At 35.3% G+C, this 22,935-nt stretch overlaps 1 protein-coding gene and 1 non-coding gene across 3 annotated transcripts in view; one reads left to right on the top strand and one right to left on the bottom strand.

Annotated features, from left to right (window-relative positions):
• Positions 1–22,935, bottom strand: part of PCB (Pyruvate carboxylase) — a 553,291-nt gene that overhangs the window by 3,192 nt on the left and 527,164 nt on the right. For both annotated transcript variants that reach the window (XM_090392830.1, XM_090392839.1), the window contains one exon: positions 20,931–21,074. In XM_090392830.1, the coding sequence (XP_090248956.1) occupies positions 20,931–21,074 (144 nt within the window). The remainder of the gene's footprint in view (positions 1–20,930; positions 21,075–22,935) is intronic.
• Positions 18,175–18,281, top strand: LOC150110319 (U6 spliceosomal RNA). The gene has a single exon (XR_016549052.1). It is a non-coding gene; the product is annotated as a U6 spliceosomal RNA (small nuclear RNA).

Below are 22,935 nucleotides of genomic sequence, written 5' to 3'. Positions count from 1 at the left end.
TATACCCATAATCAAAACAGGAAAGGAAATGTGATGAAATTAGCAAATACAGACCAATCAGTCTCATAAATGTTGCCCGTAAGGTACTAGAAAAACTTCTGATAAACCGAATAATGCACTATGTCTACTCGAGAAACCTATTAAGCAGCAATCAATATCAATTTAGACCTCAGTCCAGCACAGTAGACGCAATTATGGAGGTTAAAGAGTTCACAGAAGATAGTCTATAGCAAAAAAAAAAAAAAAAAAAACAGCCGTACTACTGATCTCACTCAATGTACAAGGAGCCATCGATGCTGTGTGGTGGCCAGCCATAATCAATTAAGAGATTTAAAATGCCCAAAAAAACTCTACCTTACAAAAAATTATTTTACAGACAGAAGAGCAACCATGACATTAAAAACCACAGCTGTAATGAAAGAAGTCAAATGAGGTGTCCGCAAAGTTCCTGGAATATTCAGTAAGACTCGCTATTAAGACTTCCCTTCACTACTGAAACAAGTCATAGCTTTCGCTGATGATGCAATGATAATGATTCAGGGATGCAACAGCTTACAATTAGAAGTAACAGCCAATGAAGAACTCTTTAAAATTGCAGAGTAGGCACGCAAGAAGAAAGTTACCTTCAATAGCATCAAGTCTAAAGTGCTCCACATCTCACGCCAAAAATCAAAACAACCTATAATGATCATCCTAAACAGATAAGTTCTTGAGGTAGCAGTGAAATATATACTCCTAAAATACCTAGGGGTAACAATAGATGGAAAATTTATCTTCAATAAGCACATCCGTATGTTGTTGAAAACAGCTTACAAGTAGTAAACCTTCTAACTAAGTCGGCAAGGATTAAGTGGGGATTAGGCCAACAAGCGCAGAAAACAATATATATCAGAGCTATACTACCACTGTTATCTTATGCTGCACCTGCCTGGAAACATACACTAAAATCAAAGAAAAACCGACAAAAGTTAAACAGAGTTCAATGCCTTATAGCCATACGTATAATTAAAGGATACAGGACAATATCTTTCGAGGCAGCTTGCATTATTGCAGCTCTAACACTGATCTGCCTGAAAATACAAGAATTCTCTTATATATAAATTCACTTCCGGAAAATAATGGAAATTACAACATCAATCCATATTGTTACGAATGCCTGCTTCATTACAGTAGGTGGCCTCACCCAAGACAGAGAACATATATATTAAGGAGAAGGAAAAGCTGTGAAAGCGAAGATTGCCAAATATACTCTGACGGAAGCAAAACCGAAGGGAATGTTGGTTGTTCTTTCATTGCATGTAATAAGACAGAGAATGCTGCTCTAGACTGCATCTGCTCTGTTCCGACAACCAAGCAGAACAACTTGCTATAGTTCATTCACTTACATATCTCTGGGAATTAGAACTAAACACCTATCATCAAAACACATCAACAATTTACAGTGACAGTAGAAGCACTTATAGACAGCATAAAAAACAAGAACCTCATCATCAAATTCCTGCCATGTACCCTCAAGGGGTGTACAGGATATGATAGTACTACATGAAAAAAATTACATCATTACTAACTTCCAATCTACAATTTTCCTCCAAATCAGTCTGTTACTTGTCAAGAGTAACATTATCAGATCTTATATTTCTATCGTCTAAGGCACTTTCTACCATATCAATCCACCTATATCTTGGTTTTCCTCTAGGTCATTTTGCTGCCAACCTGGAAGAGAACACTTGTTTTGCTAATCTTTTCTTCGCCCATTCTGTTTAAGTGACCATACTACCTGAGATTAGCTCCGCTAACGCATTCCTGGATGCTCACAACGTCAAGTTCTTATCTAATATCCTCATTTTAATATGATATTGCCATTGATGCCATCTGTTCACACCTCTAATCTTTCTCAGGATTCTGATATCTGCTGTCTCTAGTCTTTGGTCAAGTGTTTTACTTCTGACCCAGCTCTCAGATCCAAATTTAAACCTGGTTTGAACACTGTCTTGTATACAGCTAATTTAGTGTTCCGACTAATTTCTCTCTTATTCCATATGATTTTATTCAATTGACTTCCCACCATACCAGCTTAATTTGCTGATTCTGTTGTCTATTTCTATATTTAATTTACCATCTTCAGTAAAAATTGTGCCTAAGTAGCTGAAATGTTTTACTTGTTCCACAGGTTCTCCATTCACAACACAGTTGACATTTTCAATGATTCTTTGTCTTTTTATTGCTGACCTTCATACCATATCTATTACAACAGTTATTCAATTTAGTCAGAGAATCTTGCAGACTTGTACCGGATTTATTTAGAAGTATAACATCATCCGCATAAAGCAAAGGGCTGACATTAACATCTCCAATTTTGATATCATGTTTAATACCACTTTCCTTCATAATGTGATCCATATAGATAATGAATAACAGTGCGGATAATGTACATCCTTGTCTCACACCAGATTTAACATTAAACCATCTTCCTGTACTTCCTTCAATTCTAACTGCTGACTTACAACTCAAATAAAGACTAAGTATTGCTTGATATAATGCCCTATTGATACCATATAACTGCAATGTATTGAATAGCTTCTCTCTTGGCACCTTGTCTTATGCCTTTTCTAAATCGACAAAACTTAAATACAGATCTTTAATATATTCCCATTCTTTCTCGACTATCTGTTGTAAAATGAAGATCTGATCCTGACAGCCTCTATTTGGCCTGAATCCAGCTTGTTCTTCACCAAGCTTTTCTTCCACAATTCTTCTCAACCGTTTCTGAACTATACTTGCATAGATCTTGCCAGGAACACTCAGTAGGGAAATACCTATGTAATTCTCACATTCAGTTTTATTTCCCTTTTTATATATGGGTACTATGAGAGCTATACTCCAATCATCGGGAATTCGTCCCTCTGTCCAGGCATTCTGAACTATACAGTGCAGCCACTGTAAGACTCTTATACCACCATATTTTAGCATTTATGGTTGAATATCATCTACTCCTGCTGCCTTTCCACATTTCAAGGCTTTTTTTACTTCAAGTATGGATATGTATTCCTGACTGCATGCCTGGTCAGTGTTTTTTTTTTATCACTGTGTTGTCATCACTGCTTGTTTCATTTAGCAGTTTTTCAAAGTAATTATTCCATACTTCAAGGACATCTTTTTCTCCTGTTTTCATTTCACCTTTATCATCTCTAACTCCTTTTACAGCACTCTTTCCTCCATTCCTAAGCTTCTTCAACAACCTCCAGAATATTTTGCCACCTTCTTGATAGTTATTTTCTCTGTTCTTGCCAAAGTCCTCCCATGACTTTTGTTTAGCTAGTTTTACACAGTGTTTAGCATTCTTGCATTTGTCTCTGTATTCTCTAAGAGCACAAGCTGACTTATTTGACAGGAACTTTTGATATGCTTTCTTCTTTTCCTTCACTGCCTCTTTAACTTCCTGTGTCCACCAGGGAGTTCTGATTTCTTTATCATTGCAGACAACCTCACCACATGCCTCTCTGGCAGAATCAATGTTTTCTTCAGTTTGCCACTGAATCTCCAAGGTTTGATTCCTGTTCTCAAACTCTTTCATTTTTTCTTCAATAATCTTTGTGTATTTTAGTCTACAGTTCACATCTGAGAGCTGCTCAACTTTTATTCGCTTTAAAACTTTCTTACATGTTATTCTTTTCAATATGAAATTCAATTTTATCCTGCTCAAGACTAAATAGTGATCACTTCCAATTTCAAATCCTCTGTACACTCTGGTGTCCTGCACCAGGGAGAAAACATCACTATCAACAATAACATAGTCAATGAGACTTTTCTTATTCCTAGCCTCTTCTCTCCATGTGAATTTGTGCACATTTTTATGTTTGAACATGGTGTTAGTAATAACTAGTCCATGTCCTGAGCAGAAATCCAACAGATATTTGCCATTATTATTAGCTTTGCTCTTTTCTCCAAATTTTCCCAAAATATTTTTGTATGTCTCACAATCATTTCCTACTCTGCTATTTAGATCCCCAACAAGGACCAATTTTTCCTTTTTCATTGTGTCAGTAGCTTTCTCTAGAGCCTCAAAAAATTCCTCCACTTCTTCCTTAGTAGAACCTTCTGTGGGACCATAGGCACAAATACGTCTTATTGTCCAGTTCCCCATTTTCATATTTGCCCACATTACTCTACTTGAGACTGCCTGCCATTCAAGAAGATTAGCCTCGTATTTTGTGTTGAATACTATGGCTACTCGTTCTTTTCCTTGATTGTCATTGCCTGAATATAACATTTTGTATTTATTGCTCAGAAAGATCTCACCAGTTTTTTGTCTCTTTTTGTTTCAGTCACCCCTATTATGTCGATCTGGTACTTATCTAATTTCTCAGCTAGCTCCATTTCTTTGCCATTCAGGCTTCTTATGTTGATAGTACCGATCTTTAACTCTGGTGGTGTTGAGTTGGGGTGTGTTTTCAGATTTGTTCCAGTAGCTGACTTTTTGCTGTTCGCCCTGGTTCCCTGGCGAAAACAACGGCGGCCTTGTTTAACTGGGCGACGCCCCAGCCGGCATGAAATTTTATCATGTTGTACCATTATTTTGTATTTTGGTTTAACCAATAGGAATACAATTTGGTCGGCTAAATCCCAAATTGCCAGCCCATCCTCGTTCGTTCAGTATCCAGGTAGATACCCAACAGGGTGCACCACGAGTAGGTGAGGATTGGACATTAGGTCAGAAGCACTGATCGGTTCTCCGCATTCCTTTAAAGGCTATGTGGAGGTCTCCTCTCAGTTATACAGCTTTGACCGGTTTGGAATTCCATTCTAGAGGGATAGGAAATCAAGTTCTGCTGGGTGGTAGCAGGAAATGAGAGAGCAAATCAGCTGGTTAAAGAAGCGGCTAGAAACAAGTTATCAAATGTACTCTAAATCTGCTATAAAAACACTTGCAGAAGAAAGAAGGCTAAACATCAGAAAAATGGATCAAAAACAAAAGAGTTCTTGCTAAGTATCAGAAGCAGACTCTAGCTGAAAAGCATGCGATTTCTCCAGGTTTAACCATGCTACGAACGGGACATGGAAAACTAAGACACTACTTACACTGATTCCATATCCCGGAATCACCATCATGCATTTGTAGTCCACACCTTCAGCAGACTGTTGACTGCATATTTTACGACTGTCAGCTACTGGGCACCATCCGGATGTCCCTAACACAACATCATCACTTCTGGAGACAAGTGGGCAGTGTCAAAACAGAGACTTATCCAAAAGCATTACACAGAATTAATTAAATTTGCCAATAAGATCAACTTCCAGTCATTGTAATGTAACATAAATTACTGATATTGTGTGAATTACATGGTGTTAGTATATGTATGAGGGTGGTCTGAAAAGTTCTTGGCCTAAGAATTAAAAAATGAATTTATAATTTCAAAATTAACTTTATTTTTCAGCATCATCTTCCTTAAGATTAATAATTCCAGCGATGCTCCAGCACCATTATCCCCCATAGTAGTTTTCAGTAAGATCTGCAAAATACCCCTCTACAGATGCAATCACCTCTTAATTCGAAGAAAAACCCTGACTAGCTAGGAAGAGTTTTAGTTTTGGGAAGAGATAGACGTCAGAGGCAGCCAAATCTTTGGGAATAGGGTGGATGTTCCAATCTTTGTGGGCAGGTGCATTGTCCTGACGAAGGATGACTTTTTTTCTTCAAACTGGGTGTTTTCTCACGAATTTTTTCATCTAGTCTAGTGAGAAAATCTGAATAGTTTTCCCCGGTTATCGTTTTTACTTTTTTTCAAGAGTTAATAAACAAACTCCTTTAGCATCCCAAAACACCAATGCCATGACCTTTTCTGCTGATGGAACCAACTTTGTCTTCTTTGGCACTGAACAACCAGCTTCTGTCAACAGTTTTGACTGCTGTTTGGATTCTGGTGTGTAATGGTGAATCCAAGTCTCATCCATAGTAATAAATCGACGCACAAAATCAGTTTTATTCTTGTTAAAACGCTCCAAGCACTGTTCAGAGATTTTCATGCGAGTGCGTTTTTGATCTGCTGTGAGCAAACATGGCACCCATCTTGGTCATCTTTCACGTGGATCATCTTCAACGTTGGTATGGCCACGTTTAAACTCGGTAGTCGATTTCTTAATCAAAAAAACAAGCAAAAGAGTGCCCATAAACTTTTATGAACTTCGAATGAATTTCTTTTGGCATTAAACCTTCTTTTCGAAAGAATTTTATAACCACATGATACTCAATTTTATCCATTTCAAGGGATACAGACAACACTTTTGCTTCAGACAGCTGTATAAAACAAACTACTTGATTGAATGGCTTGCAATTTCACATGGATGCTTATGACAGATGTACCAACTTAGGAAAAAAAAAAATCTTGCCGATAGTGTTGGTCGAGGTCGAGAACTTTTCAGACCACCCTTGTATATATCTTCTTCTTCCTAATATGGATTTTAAGCCAAGTGGCCTGTTCTGGTCTCATGCCATCTCTTTCTTGGTCTTGTGATTCTTTTTCCAATTATTTTGTATCTGTATAATATTTTTGATAGTCTGCTGTTGTAAATTCAATTTAAATGTTCTAGCCATTTTTGTTTATACTGTCTTATGTAGTAATTAATTGGTTTTATTTTCAGGGATTGCAAGATTTCTTCATTTGTTTTATGGTCCCACTTGGTATATCCAGCTGTTTTTCTGAGAAACTTCATTTCTGCTGTTTGAATTCATTTTTCATCTTTCCTTTTTATGGTCCATGTTTCGCTTCTGTATAGTAGAGTTGGTCTTGACAAGCCATTATATAGTCTGATTCTAGTGTGTTTTTGTACTAGAGATGGCTTAAATATATTATTTATTATGCCATTTACTTTGACAAAGTTTGATATTTTGGTGTCTATGTCTTTTTCTTCTTCGTTTGATAAATCACATCTCAAGTATCTGAAAGTATTTACTTGTTCTAATATTTTATTATCTATCACTATTTTACTTCTTATTGGGTTTTCTCCTTTCAATGCCATTATTTTTGTTTTTTTCTTTAGATATTGTCATATTATATTATTGAGATATCACTTAATGATTTTAATGATCTTTGTAAATCATCTTCTGATGCACCTAATGGTAGTGTATCTATCTCTTCATTTGTGGGGTTATTTGTATACCAAATGGGTTATACTGTTTCCGGTTTGTTATAATTTAATTATTTATATATATTGAAAAGCAGAGGTGAGAGGGTACATCCTTGTCGTACTCCTCTTGATATATCTTTCCATTCTGAGATGTGTTCTAATTTAACTGCTATTTTATTTCCTGTATATATTGTAAAAGTTGGTTTGGTATGCTTAAATCGGCTAATATTTTAAACAATTTTTGTCTACTAATTTTTTCAAAGGCTATTTCATAATCAATAAAGGCCACGTGTGTTTCTTTTTGAAATTCTCTTCTCTTTTCTATTAATAATTTTCAAGTAAAAATTGGATCTATGCAGGATCGGCCTTTTTGGAAACCATTAGAGGACAAACCACATTGAAAGTGGTTTGTCCTCTATAATACGCTTAGCTTCTCTTTTAATATTCCTGCATATATTTTATATCCTGTATTCAGCAGACTAATTCCTCTATGGTTATTGCAATGTTCTTTATTTCCTTTTTTATAGATTGGGATAACCAGTGTTTTATTCCAAGAGTTAGGAGTTTTTCCAGACATCCAAACCATATTAAAAAATTTCAGAAGTCTGTCATTAAATTTTTCACCTGCATTTTTGTATATTTATATAGTCTTCTCCTGGTATTTTCCTATTTTTCATCTTCTTTATTGTGTTTTTCAGTTCTAACATTGTGATATTTTCTATTAGGTCATTCTTTGTTTTATAAAATTTTATTTCAATGTTCTCATCTGTTTAGAGATTTTGGAAATAGGTCACCCATTTTTCTAAATCTATTGCTTGTATTTTATTACCTAATAGGTTTTGGGTTGTGGCTTAAATAAATCCTTTTCTAGTTCTGTTGCAAAATTGTTCCATCTCTCTCTTTCTCTCTATGTTTTTTCCTTACTTCTTGTTTTGCAACTGTACTGTTTCTTTTATACTCTATTTCTGCTTCTATTGTTTTGGAATTTAGCTATTTCTGGTAACTGTCTTTTTTGTTTTTATTATATTTTCTATTTCTTTGTTCCTTTTTCTAATCCACGCTTTATTCCTAAGGTTTCTGTTGCTGATTTTGTGAGAATTTGTTTCAGATTTTCCCATTCATCTTTTATGTCACTTTATTCATGTGTGGTTTCTGTTTTTAAGTTTGTGCATTTTTGATATTGTTGTCTAACTTTGGGATCTTGTAATGAAGAAATTTTGTAGCTTGCTGGTAAGAATTTTAAATTTTATGTGTTTTTAGCCACTTTGGTTTAAATCAAATTTTTGCTGATACCATATAATGATCAGAGTTTAATTCAAAGCCTCGATATGCTCTTAATCTAAAATTAACTCTGCTAATTTAAAATTTGTGATAACATAGTCCATTACTGATTTGTATCCTCTGGCTGACCAAGTATATTTATGTATTTCCTTGTGTTTAAACACTGAATTCATTATTCTTATATTATTATAAATGACAAAATCATATAAATGCCAAATTTACCTATGTTTGTTTTGTATTTTTTGTTTCCTATTCTGGCATTTAAATCTCCTGCTAGTAGTAATTAGTCAGTTTTGTTTGTTTTATCTGTGGCATTCTATAATTCTTTATAAAATATATTACTGTCTTCTTCTTTTCCCTCTTCTGGTGCATACACACCAATTATTGTTATGTGGCCTCTTAATGTCTTGAGTCTAATTTCTATTAGTCTTTCATTCAAATAGTTGTAATATACAACATTGTTCTTTAAAGATATATGTACCATAATCATTATACGTGCTTTTGCTCTTTCTTCACCACACTGTAGATTTGTATATAGTTGTTTCTTTTGTACTTTTTTTTTTTTTCTTTGTTTCTGTTACTATACATACCTTTATGTTAGCTTGGTTTAGTTGTTTATCAAGTTCTTCTTTGTGTGCAACGCTTCTCACATTCCATGTTGCAATCTTCAGTATGTGTTCATTTTTCCAATTTTGTTTACTTTTTCCTGAATTGTGGTCTTTTCCCTGTAGTCCGTCTGGCTTTTCTTTGGATGAGACTTGGAAGTATTTTGAATTTCCCCAGGGTAGGTTATTAACCTGTCGCTGGGGAAGTCCAGTGGTAGGGCTGCTACCACTGCCTCTGGACAGGCAGATCTAACAGCATTTACTCTGTTAGGGTATTAGGGTTATACTGCCCATACTCGGTTGCCAAGTGGCTTGTTTGTACTTTTAGAACAGGATGGACCACGAAAAGGTAAGTTGATATTTGAGTGGGAGAGGCCATGTAATGCACTTCACTACCCCTTCCACCCTCTCATATATATAAAAATATAAATATGGATGTAAAGGTCAGAATATGTATATATAGATGTAAATGTAAATGAATATTGAATACAAAAATATAAAGAAATATAAATACAAATATCAGTACTTGTAAGCTACGTGTAATATAAGCATTGTATGCAATGGAGCATGTAGGAATAAATTACCTCCTGGTAGGGTTACTATTGGGAGGAAAATGCAAACATGACAATAGGGTACTATAAAGGATATAAAGGATTGATTTTAAAAAAGCATTTGATACCATTGAACACAATGCAGTCATCAGTGCCTTACTGGAAATAAATGTGGATCCTACTTATATCCACATGATAAAAGAAATTAACAAAAATCAGACCACACAAATAACCCTATTTGATCAACCTATAAATATAGATATAAAGAGAGGTATCCGCCAAGGCGATGTGATCTCCCCAAATCTATTTACCAGCACTTTAGAATACATTCTGAAAAAAATAGACCTAAACGGAGGAATAAGCATAGATGGTGAAAAGCTACAAATTCTTATGTTTGCCGATGATCTCGTACTGATATCCCACAACCCAAAAGACCTAGAAGAAATGAGTGAAAAAAAAAAGTATACACAAACAGCAGTAAGATAGGCTTAGAAATGAATCTAGAAAAAACAAAATGGATCAAAAACACTACACAAGTGACAGTCACCTATGTATTGATAACATCCCTATAGAACAAGTTGACTCATACAAGTACTTAGGACAAACAATAAAAATGAATAACAATTTATCTGAAGAACTAGCAAAAAGAAAGAAAGCTGCATGGCTATCATTCAACAAACTAAAAGAAACACTTACTGATCCAAATCTTGACATCTCCCCGAAGGCAAAACTATTTAATAGTGATATTCTACCATCACTCACATATGGATCAGAAACATGGAACACGACAAGAAAAGAAGAGATTCTCAGAATAACGTAAATAATAAGAAGAGATTCTCAGAAAAGCGTGCAATAGAACGCAGGATTTGTAGCATCAGCAGAATGGGATGTTAGAAACACGGAACTAAGAGAGAGAGATCAGGCATAAAAGATGTGGTAACTGCAGTATATGAAAGCAAGATGAGATGGGCAGGTCACATAGCCAGACTCAGGGATAACAGATGGACATATAGAATGGCAACCAAGAATAAAGAGAAAACCAGGAAGACCACCTACAAGATGGGAAGATGTACTAACGAAATCTATGGGTATAACATGGAAGAGAGAGGCTCAAGATCGAGATTGTTGGAGGCATCTTTGCGACCTGCACTCACGAAGAAATCCTGAGTGAAACACGGGTCCATCAAGGTAATATATTTAAAAAAAAAAAAAAGATTAAATGACAAAGCCAAGAGATCAAAGTAAAAAATACATATGCCATATCTCTAGCTTTTATGATGACATACAGAAACATAAGAGACTTCTAAAAGACTTTGCAAAAGATTGGCCTAAACACCAACAGGTTAGTTTGTTATTTTTCTAATGTCCAGTTACAACCTTTCCAGTGTTGAAAAGAATATTCTTAATGACTTTAATTTCGTGATATCACCAAACTTCACTCCAAAGGAGCTATTACTTACTAAAATTGAAAAGGCTATCTCTTTCCTTCCTACTCAAAAAGCTAATTTACTCGGTATGGAATCTATTTTTATTATCAACAATGCAAAACCCCTTGCAGACGACATCTATCTAGCAGAATGTCAAGCAATTATTAAACAACAAAAAAACAAAGATATATAATAATTCTTCCTGCAGATAAAGGTAATGCCACTGTCATCTTGAATACTGAAGATTATAATAATAAAATGTTCCAATTATTACAAACAGATACTTACTCGATTCTTGACAGAGATCCAACTCGTGAACTCCATAACCGTACAAACAACCTTCTTAGAATAACTACAGTTTCTGAGAAATTTTCAATTATCTCTTGGTTCACTTCGTCCTTTAATCCCTCTTAATTATATGGATTACCAAAGATTCATAAAGAAAATACTCCCCTAAGACCAATTGTAGAAGGCATTGATTCACCTACTTATAAACTCTCAGACTTAAAAACTCAAAGTATTTAGCAAAATCCCTAAAGTGCTTATTTGGCTCCACCTCTTCTTTTATCAAAAATTTTGTTTCAAGTGTAAAAACATAAATATTCAAAAAGAAGAAATTATGGCTAGTTTTGATGTCGTTTCCCTGTTCACAAATGTATCTACAGAAAAAGTTCTTATTCTGTTATGTCTTTATTAACCCATTGTGTTAATTCTGGCTATTTCCAGTTTAAAGGCATTATTTACAAACAAAATCTATATTTGGAATCTTTTGAAAAAAAAAGCTATCTCCTCCTTTCCTTTGAAACCAAAATTGTGGAAAATTAAGATGTCATTGATATATCAATGACATCTTAATCTGGAGCAACAGTCCTGAGTCTCTAAAGAATTTCCTTGACCATCTCAACAGTCAACACCTAAAAATCCAATTTACTGCAGAATTAGGGAATGATGGTTCTCTTCCATTCCTGGATGTCAAACTTGCTCGTATTTCTGAGAAATTAAAAATCTCTATTTACAGGAAACCTACTCACACCAACAGATATCTCCATGCACAGTTCCATCACTATCCATCTCAAAAACTTGGTATTATCTCTACACTAGGCAAACGTGCTTGCTCACTCCTGTGTGAAGAAGATATTAACAAAGAACTTAATTTTCTTCTTACAATCTTTCAACAAAATAGTTATTCAAAACAAACAGTTAATAAGTTACTTTTCAATCCACCTCCTTGCCATACTGAAGATGGAAATAGTGAAAAAGGCTACATATTCCTACCATATATCAGTTCCATTTTGCCAAAATTGGCCAAAGTTCTTAAAAAAATACAACATCTAGATTTCTTTCACTCCTCTTCTGAAACTATTTCTTGCTCAGTAGGCCCAAACAAAAAAACATCATCTGAAATATCCATTGAGGACATGGCCAGAATTGGCCATGTCCTCAATTCTGCTGACGCTAATGAAGAAAACTTCATTCATCCAGGCTTATGGGACAAATCTGAAAATATCTTTCGATGCTATGATGAACTGAAAAGAAGAATTGTGGAATCCAAAGAAATCGTCCTCAATCAAATACATCTCAACACCAACCTCAGCTATAACTCTCAGACTACCATCCAACTTTAGCATTTATAAGATGTTGAAAGCATGTGCACGCCCAACAATGAGGAGATACACAAAAATAGCTTCAAATGTTAATATGCTAACACTTTAATGTACAGTTTTTTTTTTTTGTTCTTTCACAATTTTTGTTGGTTGTTCCCTCTTGTTATGCACCCAAAGAAGTCTTCTATGAAGATGAAACTAGTCGTGCTTAATTAACCAGTCCTAAATTTTTATCTCTTGGCTTTCAGTCATTTAATCTTTTTAAAAATATGTCTCTCAGCCAAGTAAATCCATTATGCTATATATATACTTTTTTTTTTTTTTTTTTTGATATCTGAAAACCAAAAATGTTGTAAAAATGTTTTATTTAAAATTAAAAACAATAGCAGCAACATTCAAAAGACTGGTTTGAAGCTCCAGTTAAAGGCATAATGTTACCCAACCCAACCAAAGTATGTAAATCTTTTTATACTTTCTCCAAATTCTGGAGATGAAATTTGAGAGAATATTGAGGAGAGTTGTCATAGCGTGAAAGCATTAGACATACTCAGAGAGGTAAATCTGCATTTTTTTTTTTTTTTAAAGGTTTATATACAGGATGATCAAATCCCTGTTTAAGACATTGTGGAGCATCACCCAGCGACACAAATGCTGTAAACCTTTGCAGGAATACATTGTGCATCATTCAGAAGCAATATCTGAGAAACAAGTTACAAAATTTGCCACCAGGGATGCTGTATGATATGATGTACTGAATGTAGAAATAGTAATTTTTCTGCATGTGCAGGAAGGAGAAAGTGATGCAAGCATAAATAACACATTTTTATTCACTTCCATTATGCATTCATGGGCTGAAATGTTTGATGTGCTGCCCTTCCTGGTATGCCACAAACTGCATCCTTTGCACAGTGAGTTCAACAGTAGAATGCAGCTGGTCGGGACTAATGTTGCACAAATGCTGTGTTATGCTGTCTTTCAATGCTGGCAAGTTATCAGGATGATTCCAGTAAACCCTGTCTTTGAGAAATCCCCAGAACCAGAAGTCACAGGGGGGTCAGATCAATTGAATGAGGTGGCTATGAATGGCTGATCACTCTGGCTTCCATGAAATGTTCTTGAAGACCTTGGATTGACTGGGGGGGGGGAGGCTCATCCTATATGAAAATGACTGAATCCATACACGGGTGCTGTAGATGTAACACAACAAAGTTGTTTACCATATTGTGATACCTCTCAGCAGTAACTGAGCAGGTCACAGGACCTAACTGGTGAATGTATTCAAAGAAGAAAAGTCCAATGATAAATGAAACTGTAAGCCTGAACCAGATAGTAATATTTTGGTGAATGCAAAGAATTGGTCGGATTGCATGAGGGTTTTGCATAGCCCATACCCAGCAATTGTGGGTATTTACAACTCTGTTTAGGTGAAAGTGAGCATCTCCCCAGAAAATCATTCACAGCCATGCAGCATCCAACTCCACTCAAGCAAGGAATGTTAAAGCAAACATCAGTTGACTTTAAAGTACTGTGGGCACAACTCCTGTGTCAGAGTTACCTTGAATGGGTAGAAATGCAGAATCTTCCACAAGATTTTCCAGACAGTTGTGTAAAGTATATCCATGTGTGTTGATGCAGGAACCAATGCTATTATTCATGACCTGCTCTACAATGGCAGTGGCAACTTCATTCACTTGTGAACTGATTGGTTTGCAACCCCCAGAACATTGAGGCAAGGTTAGTGCCATCACTGTGGAAAGTATTAACAACCAGAATGAAGGAAAAAATCCCATGTCCATCTTTTTAAATCTTCCTGGCCTGCTGTTGTGTGATATACAAATTTGATGTTTACAAATGCCCCTGTGGTGAATTTTTCTTCCCCTCAGATATCGCTTACTCATGATGCACAATTTATTCCTGCAAACTTACTCAGTGCTTGAATCACTGGATGGAGCTCCACAAGGTCTTAAACATGGATACTTTAATTTTGATCACATGTACGTACAGGTAATGGACAAAAAAATGGAAACACTGAACTACTGAGTCACATTGTTGGTATTTTTCCTCCCCTCAGATATCGCTTACTCATGATGCACAATTTATTCCTGCAAACTTGCTCAGTGCTTGAATCACTGGATGGAGCTCCACAAGGTCTTAAACATGGATACTTTAATTTTGATCACCCTGTATGTACAAGTAATGGACAAAAAACATGGAAACACTGAACTACTGGGTTACATTGTTGGTAGTTGCAATGCAGCATCTATGATGCACCAAACACAATGCAGTTGATATGCAAATATACTCCCAACATTCCTAGGGACGTGCATATATAAGCAAATGGAGGTCTGCTGCCATCTACATACAGTCCTACTGCATGCATGTTAGAATGGAATCCAGAGAGGGCCTCAGTGACTTTGAATGGGACATGATTGTTGGAGCCAGGCTAGCAAGTACATCTGTGACCAGAACAACTAAAATTGCATGTTAGTCGAGGAACAGTCTCCAAGGTTGTGTCAGCATGGCAGTTGACAAGACAAACATCATCAGCAAAATGCAATAGTGGACGAAAGCTCTTACTGCAAGAGAAGGACGTTCAAAAACATTAGTGCACTGTACTATGAAAAATAGGTGAGCTACTACTGAGCAATTGTGTGAAAAATTCAACTGGCTGTGAGAAACCCATTTCAACAAAAACTCTGTGCCAAGAACTACACAGAGTTGGATATCATGGTCAGGCTGTCTTACACAAGCCTTTCATAGATTCCATCAATGCACTTCATCACGTCAAATAGTGCAAAGATCATAGGCAATGGACTACACAACAGTGGAGGGATATGATATGGTCCAATGAATCAACATTCACACTTTTTGCTGCAAACAGTCAAATATGTGTGTGGCATCAGATGAAGGAAGCTTACTAGTCAGAGAAAGTGTTTCTCTGACTGGCAAGTTCTTTCCAACTGTGAAATGTTTTGGTAGTTTTGTAATGGTCTGGGGTGCATTCTCGTGGCATGGTTTGGGTCCACTTGTTGTATTGGAAGGCAAAGTGGATGTGCACGTTATCTTTCAATCATAAGTGATCATCTTCATCCCATTTTGACACACTTTTCTCCTATGCAGTTAGCCACGTTTCAACAGTAACCCAGTGGTTTGTAGAACATGTCCTGTCTGTTATGGTCATCCCAATCTCCAGATTTAAATCCTATAGGACATTTTGGAGCAAGCTCTCAGGCAACATTTCCCACCTCCAAAGAACAAAGGCGAATTGATCCAGTTTCTGTTGGAAAACTGCTGTAAAATTCCCCCATTGAGTTCCAAGCATTGACAGTCTTTCCCTCCAAAAATACAGGATCAACTGGTGATCCTGTATGGTGGACCATCAATCAAAAGAAGTCACTGTTTCCATTTTTTTTCTATTACCTGTATATATATATATATATATATATATATATATATATATATATATATATATCAGTCCTACTGCATGCCATAAACTTATAGCACATCGGTACAAGGAATGGGCCAAGGGTTAGAAAATACAGAAATCCTGCTCTAGAGAGAGAGCAAAATAGGATCACTTCAGGCCCTCTGTAAGCTGGAGATAATATATCAGAAGAAATTTAAACATTCATGCCATATAGTGGGATCCTAATCAAAAGCATCTTGGAGAGATGCTATCCACTTTTAGCCAATTAGGTCAATAGTAGATAGTAAAATTGTGATTACTTGCAGTTTTGCTATCCATTTCAACAAAAATGATGGCTTGAGAGTCCCATGGATTTGGATGGCTCACTACAACCCATATAGCAACAAGAAAAGAATTTCCAAGCAGGAATAAACTACATATTGGATACCAGAAAGAATAAAAATTTCAATTGATAATGATCTGGTAGTTCTCAGACAACAAAGAGAACTGAAAATAACAGGATTACAGGAAACTAAACTGCTGATGTAGTTTTACTAATTTATTAAGGGAATAAAAACAGTTAATATTATTCCCTTACCAGAAGTCAGTTTAGTGTCAATGATTGACCAAAGTAGTTACTACATAGCCCACTGTAGTGTATGCTTATGTAGTGTGTGTGTATTATATATACAACTACCATGTTATATACACATTGGTATATATAACATGGTAGTTTGTCTCCATAATTATTCATAATGCAACATTCTCTTGAGTTTATTGAAAATTTCATTTTCAATAAACTGAAAAAAAATATATATATAAAACTAAGAAATGAGATGGTTCTACCTTAATGTAGAGACTTATTTTAATTGATGAAGTTCTCTATACAGAATTATTCAACATATCTACTGTATGCCCACAGATGCAAGACCCTTCAACACTTCTGCGCATGTCATAAGAAGGAGAAAATCCATCCCGATAATAGGGTAATCAATCCATCTTGTGGGATGAGTTGTTTATTATTACACATCGGCAAATTAACTTTTCTTTTATGAACACTGCAGTTTTTAAAGTAGTAACTATTTTGCTTGTATAAGAAGATTTTACATATAAAGCATGTGTTGGTGACCAATTCGTACATCCTTTATTTCTTTCTACCCTTCAGCATGAATTGACTATTCTTGGCAATCCGCCAAACTCGGTTCTATGAATTGTAGACATACAATATCAGTAATTAAACTAACAATTTATAGTCTTCAAGGCATCTTACCATAGTCTTTCACACACAAGAAATTTGACTAGTAAAGTAAACTATTATCTTTACAGCATTCATCATCATAGAGTTTTTTTTTTTTTTTGTCAGTCTTACTTAAATCTCACTGCATTTCCAGTAAGCATACAAACATGTTCATTTACAACAAAACATGAATGTTTATTTCAGCAAGTTCAAATAATTATTTGGTTAAAAACAACAATGTAGGGAATTTTTTTTTTTTTTTTACATTTCCTCTGTTCAACAAAATTCACAAAAGGATAATCCTCAAAAATTGTATGTTCAAAATATCTGTAACTTCATGAAACAGTTACTTTTCCTTCAAAAATCAACAAAACAGTTTGCAGATTTACTAACCCTAGTTCATTTATGATACTAATATACTATAGTTCGCAACTCTATGCAAGCTTACAGGATTGGCTGCTTCCCCCCCTTTTTTTTTATTTTTTAAATAGTAATAACCCATAAGCAATAACCCATGTGGATGGGCATTTGAGCTAATAGTTATTATGGTGAAACATAATACTTGTAGTGAAAAGAGAAAATCTAATTTCTTTGATACTGATGTGGCAAGACTAGTGATAAGTTTATGTCAAGAAAGATTAGATGCTAGTTATTCCAAGAGGATCTCTCATCTTGTTGAGATTTGAGTGTTGTTAAAAATAAAACAGAAAGGTTGTTTTTGGCAAAAATAAGACAAGAAAATTAATACTGGCAAAACTATGGATTAAAATGAACAGAAGGAAGAGTGTAAGTAAAAGAACAGAATTCTGTAGTACTATTAGTTACATTTGAGTTTAAAAACCATCCATAACTGCCAGTAATTTGCAAGCAGAGAGAAAGTATGCCAACACAGAAGCAGTCAGTAACCTATTTAGTAGACTCAAAAAATTAAGTCTTATGTACTTGCTTCAGCAGTACATATACTAAAACTAGAATGATACAGAGAAGATTGGCATGGCCCATGTGCAATGCTAACATGCAAAATCGTGAAGGGTTCCATATTTTTTGAGTTGAAGTTCAGAGAGCGTATTGCAAAAGTTGGAAAAATAGTTCAATGAATTACATGGATGTTGAAAAACATGCTAATAATAAAGATAAGGAAGTTATTATCCCTGTTTATAAGGCTATGATTTGCCAACATTTTGACTACCTGGGTTTCTTTGGGACCAAGAGGTGGTTGAAAGGATAGTGACAGGTCTGTGGGTTACAAAGTTTAGTTGATAGGTGGAAGAGAGAGGGACATGATAGAAACTTTTGAGATATTAAAAGGGTTTTATGAAATTGATGCAAGTGAAATTTTTTCAATGTTTCAATATATGACAGTCAGAGAACTAGGGGCCATCCTTGGAAGTTGTGTAAGAGTGTGGTTAGCAGGGGGGGGGGGTATGTGCAGACTAGATTTTTTTCGTGAAGAGTGGCAAGTGAGTGGAATGGATTCAAGGAGAGGTATGATAGGTTTGTGTGTATAATAGTTTGGATCTCCCACAATGAGTCTCTGGACTCCATGTAATACCATATAATAATCATAATAATAAAAGAGCAATTTTACAGAACATTTATTGAATTTACTGAATACTATAGAATAACCATCATCAAATTCCCGACATGTACCCTCAAGGGGTGTACAGGATATGATGTACTACATGAAAAATTTACGCCATTACTAACTTCCTATCTACAATTTTCCTCCAAATCAGTCTATTACTTGTCAAGACTCCAATATTATCATTATCAGATCTTATATTTCTATCGTCTAAGGCACATTGTACCGTATGAATCCACCTATATCTTGGTCTTCCTCTGGTTTTCCTGCCAACTTGGCAGAGAACACTTGTTTTGCTAATCTTTTCTCGTCCATTCTGTTTAAGTGACCATACCACCTGAGATTAGCTCTGCTAACGCATTCCTGGATGCCGACAATGTTCTTTCCTAATATCCTCGTTTTTAATATGATATTGCCATTGATGCCATCTGTTAACGCCTCTAATCTTTCTCAGGACTTTCATATCTGCGGTCTCTAGTCTTTGGTCAAGTGTTTTACTTCTGACCCAGCTCTCTGATCCATAAGTTAAAACTGGTTTGAACACTGTCTTGTATACAGCTAATTTAGTGTTCCGACTAATTTCTCTCTTATTCCATATGAATTTATTCAATTGACTTCCTACCATACCAGCTTTGTTGATTCTATTGTTCTATTTCCATATTTAATATACCATCTTCACTAAAAATCATGCCTAAGTAGCTGAAATGTTTTACTTGTTCCACAGGTTCCCTGTTCACAACACAGTTGACATTTTCAACAATTCTACGTATTTTCATTGTCTTTGTAATGCTGACCTTCATACCATATCTATTACAACAGTTATTCAATTTAGTCAGGGAATCTTGCAAACTTGTAGTGGATTTATTCAGAAGTATAACATCATCTGCATAAAGCAAAGAGCTCACATTAACATCTCAAATTCTGATATCATGTTTAATACCACTTTCTTTCATAATGTGATCCATATAGAATAACCATATATTGTATTTTGCATCCATACTCTTCTTCTTTGGCTGTGGAAAACCTTTGTGTCTCTACTTCATTACCTGTTGCTTGGTCAGCTTCTGCATGTCCAGATGTTGGTGGATAAATGACTCCAACATCTGGACATGCAGAAGCTGACCAAGCAACAGGCTTGTGTTTGGCTGGCATTCATTTATCATCAAGGATCATGGCATGCACTGCATCGATGTTTTCAGGTGTGATCGCTGTGGAAGTCTTCCTGATCTGGGGGCATCAGTTGTCTCAGGATGCCCAGTTTTTAACTTTATCATCCATTTGGCAATTGTTGGATATGCTGAGGCACAGTCTCCTAAAATCTCACATAAAGTTTGGTGAATCTCAGTGGTGGACTTTTCTTGCAGTAAGAAAAACTTGATGATGGCCCATACCACTGTGTCTTTGAATTTCTTCAAAACCTCTGACATGTCTTCTTATATACCCTAAAAGGAAAAAGAACAAATTATTACAATTTGATGAGACATGGAAATTAAAGAGTTTTAAGATTATGTCCTTTCTTGTGGTTATATTAGCTGCTTTAATATCATTTTTGTTCTAGGTGTTTATAAGAACTTTTCAGCACCCCCCCCCCCCCCCCCGACTTTCATGCCAGCCAGGATTATTTCAGTTTGGGTGGAGAAAATGTTTGGATTGGCAAGGTGGAAAGAGTAATTACACCATAAAGATGAACAACAACAACAATAAAAAGTATGGTGTACATAGAATTTGAATAAGGATTTCAATTTTCAATTAACCTGGTAATATAAAGAAACCTGAGAAAACTGTTGAAAGTTTATTTTTCACTTGGTTAGAGTATAATAAATTTAGTTTAATCCTTTATCCAAGTGTGAGCAAACAAAGTTTGTGCCTGAAAGTATCTTCAGGACTGGGGTAAGGTGGTACAACACCAGTCCTGAAGATACTTTCAACAAACTTTGTTTGCTCACACTTGGATAAAGGATTAAACTAAATTTATTATGAGAAAACTAATAAATCTAGTTAATATTAGTAGGCATCCATTTTATTTATTTTAATACTTCAAATCAGAAAAAGAACAAGGAAAGAAGATAGTACTGGTGGGGAAGAACAACAATTATGTTAGACATTCCTTACCTTTGAAACTGATTTATCCTTTATGAACACTGACCTTAGTTGGCCATTTAATTCAAAAAATACTTCTCTTTCCCCATTTTCTGTTATTCCATCAGACACAGCTAAGGTTTTGATATGTAAAGTCTTTCCTTTTTCAATAGTCACCTATCAAACAAGCAAAGCTAGGATTAATTTTAATTTTTTTTTTAATATTGCTGTTTTTTCTTTTTAGTGCAACATACACTCTTTCAAAGAATTTATTCAGTTATGCATATTATATTTGTACATATGAAAATGTATATGAAATTACCAAATATATTACCCAAGATGAAGTTAATCACAAAAAAAATGCATAAATTAATAAAAGCAACTTATTTCTCTTCTTGCCTTTTGTCATCACACTGACTAATGATAAATGCAAGAAGAGGAAATAAGTATATCTATCACCAATTTCATCAGTCAAAGACATTCTGGAATACAATACACACACGAACCACACAAAAAGGAAGAAGATGTTAAATTAGGAGCCTAAAGTTTTAATAAGGGCACTACATGTGCTGGTAGTCTTGTTGATGAGTGGAAGGTTTAAGAATTAGTTTCCCAAATCTTGGGAAATTTCACATACCAATATTTATTAAGATTTGGTTGTTTTTGAATTTGCTGTTGATTCCAGAAAGGTATCAAGTTTTTATTTGCTAAGATGAAACATGAGATCTCCCCCCCCCCACCATTTAATTTTCTATGCAAGGTGTCCACAGTCCAAGGCATGATCAGCTAGACCTGATTGACCACAATTGTAGTGATAGATATATTTCTTTTGTTGGATGTTCCAGTTTTCCGATAAATAGTATAACGAGTTGTGTGAACAAGGAACTCTTATACACCTGGGACTGAGAGGAGAGGAAGCTTATTTTTAAGTAACAAATAAGAGCAGCCAGCTTCGTATGGAGTTTGAAAGCAGTGCAGAGATTATATTTCATTAACTTTCTAGCTATTTTTGTTTGGAATGGATGATAGAAAAGTGAATATATCTGCCCATGTTGGTAAGCTTTCTGCAAACTGAAAAAGTAGGTGTTGTGTGAAAGACATATGATAGTGCAGTTCTCAGACCATCTGACATCGATTATGTATTCTCCACTTGGCACACAGCTCAAAAACTGGACTTCATCCTTCTCAACAGTCAGCACCGTAGAATCCAGCTCACTCAGATTTGTCGTCCCCCCTTCTCTATAGTATTAAAATCACTGTTAACAGAGCCAATAATTTCTGTTCCACTAGGCTCCCCTCACTGCTAAATTCTTATTCATTGTGCATTCCTATCCGATAATGCCAAAATTGTACCTTCCTGCATCTCACATTCCTCTCAACAAATAACAAATTACAGTAATGCTATTACCATCTGCAATATTGAAGTTGCCTCACAAAAAATAGCTAGAGCAGTCTTGATGAAGACAAGAAATATATCTGTCACCATAATTATGGTCAGTCAGATCTAAATGACTATGCCCCAGGCACCTTGCACAGAATCAAATGCGAGAAAATTTCACCAAAGCATATATAATCTTGATACAATCTGGAATTAAAAAACCAGCTAAATCTTAATAAATACGACTGTGAAATGTACCAAGACTTGGGAAATAGATTTCCCACCCAACAGTCGTCTGCCTACCAGTGCCTATACAGGACATCCCTCTTAAGATGATGTTTCTAGTTTAAAATCAACATCCTCCACTTAATTTCTGTGTGGTTTGTGTGCATTATCACAATTCTTATGTTGTATCCCAGATGTCATCTCTGTGACAGACAATGCAACCATTAAACCTGAATATGTGCAACCATGGATCAATGTCCACTGAAGAAGAGTAAAATTTAAATTTAAAACTCATATCAGCAATTAAATAAATCTAGTTTTTAATCTTTTACTAATATATATATACTTCATAAAACTGTATACTAAATATATTTATGGATATTAATTGAAATGTAACTGCATGGGAAGATATGGAATAGCTGACCTCGGACTGAG

This window comes from Typopeltis vanoorti, chromosome 1, assembly GCF_054136105.1.
Source record: "Typopeltis vanoorti isolate ZY-2024b chromosome 1, IOZ_Tvanoo_1.0, whole genome shotgun sequence".
NCBI lineage: Eukaryota > Metazoa > Arthropoda > Arachnida > Uropygi > Thelyphonidae > Typopeltis > Typopeltis vanoorti.
Note: the sequence above shows the minus strand (reverse complement) of the source record. Positions and strands in the feature narration are given on the sequence as shown.